The sequence below is a fragment of the Mirounga leonina genome, unplaced genomic scaffold (assembly GCF_011800145.1).
Source record: "Mirounga leonina isolate KUSES-001 unplaced genomic scaffold, KU_Mleo_1.0 Mir_166, whole genome shotgun sequence".
NCBI classification, from domain to species: Eukaryota; Metazoa; Chordata; class Mammalia; order Carnivora; family Phocidae; genus Mirounga; species Mirounga leonina.
Genome location: NW_023270418.1, coordinates 25,833,373 through 25,841,601, shown reverse-complemented (window position 1 = coordinate 25,841,601; position 8,229 = coordinate 25,833,373). Strand labels below are relative to the sequence as shown.

The 8,229-nt window shown below is 52.6% G+C and overlaps 1 protein-coding gene across 1 annotated transcript in view; it reads left to right on the top strand.

Moving 5' to 3' along the window:
* The window catches only part of TNKS1BP1 (tankyrase 1 binding protein 1), a gene marked incomplete in the record, with an annotated part of 25,201 nt that extends 22,092 nt beyond the window's left edge, over nt 1–3,109 (top strand). Inside the window, 3 exon segments of the mRNA XM_035012863.1 lie at nt 523–682; nt 877–949; nt 1,440–3,109. Coding sequence (XP_034868754.1) covers nt 523–682; nt 877–937 — 221 coding nt within the window.
* Between the last annotated feature and the right edge of the window lie 5,120 nt (nt 3,110–8,229).

Sequence of the window (8,229 nt, the reverse complement as noted above, 5' to 3'; positions counted from 1 at the left end):
TCTGATTAGCTCTGGTGAAGGGGGGGAGGTGTTTAGGTGTCACTGGGGAGGTACAGATAAGGGCTAGGCCTGTTCAGAGTGTGTGGGGGGATTATTTCCTAATGGTCATATGGTACGGGATGGGAGGGTATATTGAGGAAGGTCTCACGTAAGTATTTGATCTTGGCTTTGAGGCATATGTAGGAGTTGGCTCTGGAGGGTGGGGTGATGACGGGGAGTTGTTCCAGGCAGAGGGAACAGAATGAACAAAGACACAGGGCTGGGAAGTCACCACTGGCTTTGTCCAGCCCAGTTAGTCTGAATTCAGTGTAGCAGGATCTTCTTGAGCACCTACTCTGTGCAGGGCATGGCTCAGCTCTTGGAGGGTTATCTTTAAGTGACTTCCCATCCATCTGGGCAAAAGGACTGCAGAGGGGTCTGTGCCTGATTCTGGGGACAGCATACCCTTGGGAGAAGGACTTGCCCTCTGGGAATCCTCCCGCTTATTCATCTGATGTGTCCCTGCACTTGGGCTCATCTCCTAGGCCAAGCTGCGCCCCCGGAACCGCTCAGCTGAGGAGGGGGAGCCTGCGGAGAGCAAGCTGAGCCAGAAGGAGTCCGCCGTGCAGCGTTCCAAATCCTGCAAGGTCCCGGGGCTGGGGAAGCCCCTTGCATTACCTCCCAAGCCAGAGAAATCCTCAGGGTAGGTGACCTCAATTGGCCTCACTGGGTTGGCCCGAATTAACTCTGTGAAGTTGGCGCTCCAGTTCCTGGCGCCGCGGTGAAGCCTCAGCCTCCCTCCTCCGGTTGGAGGGCGGGTTTCCCTCCCTACCACTTCCTCACTTTGTTCACCTTTCCTAAGGTTTGCCTTATGACCTTTTCCCTGTGCCATTCTAGGTCAGAAGGATCATCGCCCAACTGGCTACAAGCCCTGAAGCTGAAGAAGAAGAAGGTCTGAGAAGTCCTCGAGGTGAGAGTGGGTTCCCGGGCTGGGCTCTGTCTGGGGCTCAGGGGTGAGCAGGGCCTGCCCTGGAGGGTTCAGAAGGCCCTGTACCTTCTTTTGGGCCGTTCTCTCCCCGTTTCTCTCTGAGGAAGACCAGTGGAGCCCAGCTCTAGGACCTGGTGGGCCCCTTGGCTCCCTTAGGTTTTGCCCACAGAACAAGGTGTTGCCTGGGATGGACGAGGAGGAGGGCTTCCGTCCTGCCTTCCTCCCTGGGCTCAAGGACGGTCCCCATGCGACCCCCCGCCCTGTGGCTGGCCCAAGTGGGGTCAGCCAGCCTTTCTGGTCTGGGACCCCTGGAGGCACTTACCAGGCTCAAGGGCTCCTCACTACTAGGCTCAGCTGGGGGAGCCGGGCTGGGCACAGGGAGTGGAAACCGAAGCTGAAGGGGCTCCTCTGGCCGCCACGGTGTCCCCCATGGTGTCCCCTCCTGACCTCTTCCCTCCCCTCCCCCTTGCAGGTCCTTCCCATCGGGCAGTCTCAGGCAGTGCCCATTCCTGTGGGGTCCCCGGCGGGGAGATGGCTGGAGCCCCACCAGGTCCCAGGCTGCAGCCTCTGTCCCCCTCCACGTGAGGAGCGTCTGGGGAGGCACATTTATGCACTTTGTATCCCCCCCTCCTTCCCTCCTGACCAGATTCAGGCATTAGTGGTTGAAGGTTTTGGTCCCTCCTCCCTCGCTCTCTTTACACCTCCCTCTCTGCTTCCTCCTCCAGCCTCCCTTGGGTTTTCTTTTGATACCAGTTTATAGCATTTTTATAAAAGCCTTTGATTTTTGTAATGGGCGGAGCCCTGCCCCAGCCCCAGCCCAGGCCTCCCTCCATCCTGCCAGGTGCCCCACAGAGACCAAGAACATTTTGCCACTTGCAACAATAAAGTTTTTTGGGAATTGGTGCTGCCCAGGTTGTGGTGTGTGGTTGAGGTGCCCCAGCCCCCGTGCAAGGCCATCGCTGGGCCATCCTGGCCCGCCAGCAGCTCACTGTGACCCTGAACACTCACCTTCCCTCCACCCGTGGGCTCAGTGTCCCTGAGGAGGGCGTTTTGGTGATAGTAGGCTGTGTTCTGATTTGGACAACCCCCGAATCTCAGTAACTAAACACACAACGGGTCATTTTCCATTCATGGCACAGTCCAGGGTGGGTTGGTGGTGGGGACGCTCTGCGCCTCGCAGTCATTTAGAACCCAGTTTATTCGCTGTGGTGACTTGGCTATCTGCAGGGGCCTTGGAGTCCCCCGAGGACTAGTGGGAGACCCTTCCCACAGGGACCACAGGACGGGAGACTCTTCCATTGGCCAGAATTCAACTCCCGGTCCCCGCCAACTGCAGGGGCTACTGTATTGGGAAGTATAGTTTAGCTGTGTGGCCAGAGAGCACTGGGTGTTGGTGAAGAGTCAGCCCTTCTTGCCAGGGAGTTTGGCTTCTGTGAACCCTAAGGGCCCTTTTAGCCCATGCATTCTGGAATGTCCACCGGGCCCTGGCATCCTCCTCGGCCGGTTCCCCAGACCTGCCAACTGCTTTCTCGGAGGCTTGTTGAGAAGAGAGGCCCCCGTGGGCCTCGCCTTGTGGAGCCTGAGCTGAGTCACTGAGGTCAGAGCTACACCTGAATTTGGAAATCATCCCCTTTGCCAGAGCTTCTTAGCTTGTTACGTTGTTACGTTACGTTATGTTATTTTATTGTAGGGGGTATGGGGGCTGTTGACCTAATTTGAGAATTTGACCAAAGCTGTGGACTCCCTAGAAAACTGTGCATACCACGGCAGCCTGGAATTCCCATCACGGACCTCCTAGGCTAGTGGTTCTTAACCTTCACCAGTCATCACAGTCTCCCAGGGTGCTTACTGAAATGCACATTCCTGGGCCCACCTCCAGGCTTCCGCTCCTGTAGTTGTGCCCAGGAATCTGCATTTTGAGAAGCCCCCTGAAGTAGAGGGGAAAGAAAGGTGGGGGGCCCCAAGTCACCTCGTGGCTGCACCCCTGGTGGGTCGGTGCCGGGCAAGCCCTGTGCCAACCCTCCCGGGGCCCAGCAGAACGGAGCTGACGTGAGCTTTGTCCTGTTCTCTCCCATTCTCTTCTCCTTGTAGCAGTAGGACTGGCAGGAGCCCAAGCCAAACACTTAAGACTCATTAGTGGGACAAATGGAGCCTGGGCTGTCCTGGTGCCCGGGCTCTGCTGGGAGGGAGAAGAGATGGGCCCGCTCCCAGGGAAGGCAGAGCCAGATCTGGGGTGTGGGTGGGGGTGTCCCACAGGTTAGAGGGCAACCCACTCAAGCTTTGACCATAAAGGCAGGTGTGTGACGAATACCACAACTGGGATAGTAACATTCTCGTGGTGCCGCCATTTCTCGGGGCTGTGCCTGGGGTTCTCGGAAGTGGCCTTGGAGGGGCAGGTATTGTTGGTCTTTTGCCTGGATTTGGATTTTTGGAAACAGCCGAAAGTCACTTGGAGGCTTGCGTTGGGGAATACTCCGGGCAATCAAGGAAGCTGATCAATTTTGGTCCAAGGTGGCTCTGAAGGCATTTTCTAAAGAGTTGAATGAGCTCTGGAAGAGTCACTAGAATAAATGTGCAGCCTTTCGGGCTGAAGGCAACGGGTCAATGTGCTTATAAAGGAATCAAGCCTTTTTCAACCCTTTTCCTGGATGTTAGAAAGCTGAGCTGTCCCTTCTCGGAGAACCTTGTCCCAATCCCATTACCAGTAGGAATGTCTCAACACCATCTCTCTCCTATTCCTTGCTTCTGAGGCCCTCACCATGAGTCCGGCCACATATGAATCAGATACCAGATGACGGGAACTTTGGGAACTGAGCAGGAGTGGAGCTCAGGGAGTGATCCCACATTCCCTGCGATCTAGGAGCTGGAATTGGTGTTCGGGGTCGGGCGGAGCCTGAGAACAAGCTGGCCTTTGCCCATGGTGCCCTAGGGATCTGGGTGGTAGTGGTGGGTGTTGGGTGGGGGGACTCTTCTGAAGGGTTGCTGCCCACTTAGCTCTTCCTCCTTCCAGTGTCCTGTCCCCAAATGTGTCCTGTCCCCAAATGTGTCCAGCCATCTGTCATGGTCACTGCCTGTCCTGAGAGGGTTGGAGGCAGGCCAGTTCTGATGGAGCAGTCATTCCTCGGCCGATGGCCCAGAGCAGGCTGAAGCTGGTGGACAATATCCCTCTGCCTCCAGCTTCTCACTGAGCCAGAAGCCTCGGCTCACCTGGGACAAGCCCTTTGGCCTCTGTAGCAGCTGCCTGCCTCCCTCCCTTCCTCTGCCAGCAAGTGCTGATTGATCACAGACAGGAAAAAGGCTGGCAGGGCTCGGAGGCACACCACCCTGCCCTGGGGAGCGAGCCAGGCCCTTGTGGCTCGAGCCTCCTGGGCGCAGAGTGATAAAGTGGGTTTTAATCGCTGCCGGAGAAACGACTCTAATTATACTTTTATTTATATAGCGCTCTGTCTCCAAAGGGCCAAACACCCATTCATTCATTTTTTTTGAAACAAAGTTTATTGAATTTTCTTCTGATGGCAAAAGCAGAACATTCATGGTGGACCACCTAGAAAACACGGAGAAGTAAGATTCAGAAATCCGCCTGTAACATCGTCGCCCAGATATGCCACCAACATTTTTTTTTAAAAGAATACTTTTTATTTTAGGATAGATTTCGATTTATAGACATGTTGCGAAAATAGTACAGAGTTCCTCTAAACCCACACCCAACTTGCCCTAATAGTTTACATTCGTAAGGTACATTTGTTACAACTAATGGAGCAATATTGATGCATTATTATTTATTCAAGTCCACACTTTATTCACAGTCCTTAGGTTTTGCCTAGCCTCCCCTTTTCTGTTCCAGGATCCCATCCCGGACGCCCCATTACATTTAGTAGTCACGTCTCCTTAGGCTCCCCTAGCCTGGGACCGTTTCTCAGACCTTCTTTGTATCTGGTGACCTTGACGGTGTAGAGGAGTCCTGGTCTGGTAATTTGTAGCATGTCCTTCAGTGTGAGAGAGTCTGATGTTTTTCCTGTGATTAGAAAGGGATTATAGGTTTCCGGGAGGTAGAAGTAAAGTGCCATTTTCATTCTATCAAAGGTACATGCTCTCAGTATGACCTATCATTTGTTCATTTTTTAAAAAAGATTTATCCATTTATATTAGAGAGTGAGAAGGGGGAGGAGAGGAGAGAGGGGGAGAGAGAGAGCAGCAGACTCCCTGCTGAGCGCGGAGCCTGGCCCCATGCGGCCCGATCCCACCACCCGAGCAGAAAACAAGGGTCGGATGCTCCACCAACTGAGCCACCCAGGCACCCCTATCATTTGTTCATTTTCCCCTATCGTTTGTTCATTTTAACCATGCCGCCCTGGCCGAGGCAGTGTCTGTCAGGATTCTCCGCTGTCAAGTTATTCTGTCCCCCTTCTATATTGTACTCTTTGCAAGGAAGACCCTAGCTCTGGAATATTCACAGATATGCTTGCAGTCTCAACGTTTCCACTCACCCACAAAGCAAAAGCAAAGTCCCAACGGATGCTTGTTAACTCCTGACCGTTAAGGATCTTGCCAGAAGCTGGGATCTGGGTTCTAGCCTTGACCCTTTTATTTTCCTAATTTCTGGAGCTCTTAGCATGGAGGCACCAATTACCCTTTTAAATGTGTCTGTGCCTTAGTTTCGTCCATGAAAACCAAACTGTTTACTTACTATGCGCCAGTCCCTGTGTGAAGTGCATTCCATGCCTTGTGAATCCACGGATGACTCAGTGATGGAGGTGATGTTACCGTCTTCATGTTATGGATGAGAAAACTTTGATTTGCAGAAGTTGCCCAGAGTCACGCAGCTTTGCAAGTGGTAGAGCTGGGATTGAGACCTTGGTCTGTGACTCCAGAGCTCAGCACCAAACCATGCTTACCTGGCCTGGTTAGCCACAGAGCAGGGAGGTTCAGAGTGTGGGCTCACGGGTTTCAACTGTGGCTCTTCCATTCACTAGCAGTGTGGCCTTGGGTAAGTCACTTCACATCTTTATGCCTCAGTTCTCCTATCTGTGCAGTGGGGACATGACATCTTCCAGATGGGGCTGTTGTGAGGCTTAATTTTTTTTTTTTTTAAGATTTATTTATTTTTGAGAGAGAGAGAGTGTGAGTGAGTGCATGAACAGTGGGAAGTGGCAGGGGCAGAGGAAAAGAGAGAATCTTAAGCAGGCTCCCCGCCCAGTGTGGAGCCCAACGTGGGGCTTGATCTCATGACCCTTGAGATCATGACCTGAAGTGAAATCAAGAGTCAGACGCCCAACTGACTGAGCCACCCAGGTGCCCTGAAGCTTAAATTACTCTAAAAACATGCTTGACTCAGGGTAAGCAGTCAGGGAGGGTTATCATTATTGTTATTACTATGGTATTTTTTTCATTTGTCCGTCTGTCCGTCCATCTGTCCATCCGTCCATCCATCCATCCATCCATCCAGGAAAAGCACTGTCTGCTCTGGGCCCCCGTTTCCCATCTATAGTGGGTGTCGAACCAGAGTAGGAGTTCTTAGCCCTTTTTGTGTCATGGACCCTTCCAGTAGGCCGGTAAAATAAAATACACAGGATCACAAAGGAAACTAATTACACTGAAATAAAGCTATCAAAATATTAAAAAACAAATCTGTGGTATATGTGTTTATTTAGTAACATAAAACAAGATCCGGTGGTAGGTCCAATCACTGCTACAATTTTGAGGTGGTAATATTAACAATGTTTTGAGAATACTGCAATGACGAATGAGCTATGAAAAAACCTGTCATTATTCTTCGTGACAAAGCCTTAGGTACTCCGGATTCTACTGTGGTTTGATGCTTGTGTTCACAATAGGAAAAAAATGCTAAGTTTCAGTTACAGGCGTGTGAACATTTTCCCCCTCAGTCCAAGTTCACAGATGGCTGAATTGTTAACCACGGACCCCAGATTAAGAACTGAGGTGCAGGATGCCTGGGGTTCCTTCCAGCTCTGCCAAGTGTGAGTCTGATCCCCAGGAGTCCTCTGGGTGGGGAGAGGGAGCCCTGGGCTCTGAGGATGTTGGCCCCAGGACAGACATAACACAGGGCCTTTCAAGGCTCAGCCTGGCTTTCCTGAATTGCTCTGTTCCAGAGGTTTCAGAGACACTGGCTGGCAGCACCTGCCCTGGAGCCTTTGCCCTCATCCATCAAGGCTGCAACTGCAGATCTATTGACCCAGCCCTTTGTTCTCGAGAAGCAACCTGCCTTTCTTTGTTAACCCCTGCCAGTCTGGCCCCAAACAGGATTCCTTCTGTGTTCCGGGCTCAGCACTAGGTCCAGACACACATCAGAAGGGCAGCACCCCGTGGATGATGGGCACCCAGCAAGGGTCAACGGCTCTGCTGGGTTCTCTCATCGAAATGTTTGGCTCACTGAATCAGCAAAGACGTCAAGCCCCAGGCGCAGCTGAGCTTCAGACACTGTTCTCTCCAGATTACCAGAAACCTCTATCCCTGCTTTACCACGCATGGGAGTTTGGGGTCTTTCCCACCCCAGGATCCACACATAACCATCCCCACCCCCCATCTCTCTCTCTCTCTCTCTCTCTCTCTCTCTCACACACACACACACACACACACACATACAACAAACACACACACACACTCACTCCTTCAGATTCATATACAGGTTAGGGCTGGTCTTACCCAGCATGAGAAGGAACCATAGCCTCAAGCTTTGGGGTGCTTGGAAGGTGGGAAAGGACTTCTCTCCCCTAAAGTCTGCAATTTGCAGCCCCTGGTAGCTGGTATCTTCATCACTAACAACCCGTATCTGGGGGTTAAGCATTGCTCCCCCCGCCCCCGCCCCGGAGCTTTTGTTTTAGAATGAACAATCTCTAAGGGAGTGCTAATTTCTTCTGACCTTAAAGCCTTTCTTAGAGTTTGTTCGGGGAGCAGGGCAGAGGCACAGAAGGGGAAGCCATGAGGTCTGAGGGCCGGAGACCCTGCCAGAGCTGTGCTAAGGCCCTCAGCAAACTCCTCGATTCAGCTCCATCCAACAGACGTTTTATCGGGCCATCTGTTATTCACGCTGGGCACGTGGAGATAAGGCAGGTACAGCCCCTGTCTCGGGGTAAGAGTCTGGCAGTAACCCCAGGTATGGTGTCATAGAGATTACAGTGGTGACATGTGGACAGAGCTGGACCGTGCAGAGCAGTTTGCTGACTCGGGGGATCTTGAAGGGAGACGCACTGCGCAGTTAGCTAGGCCTGGAAGGTGGGGTTTGTCAGAGCGTGGAAAGAAGA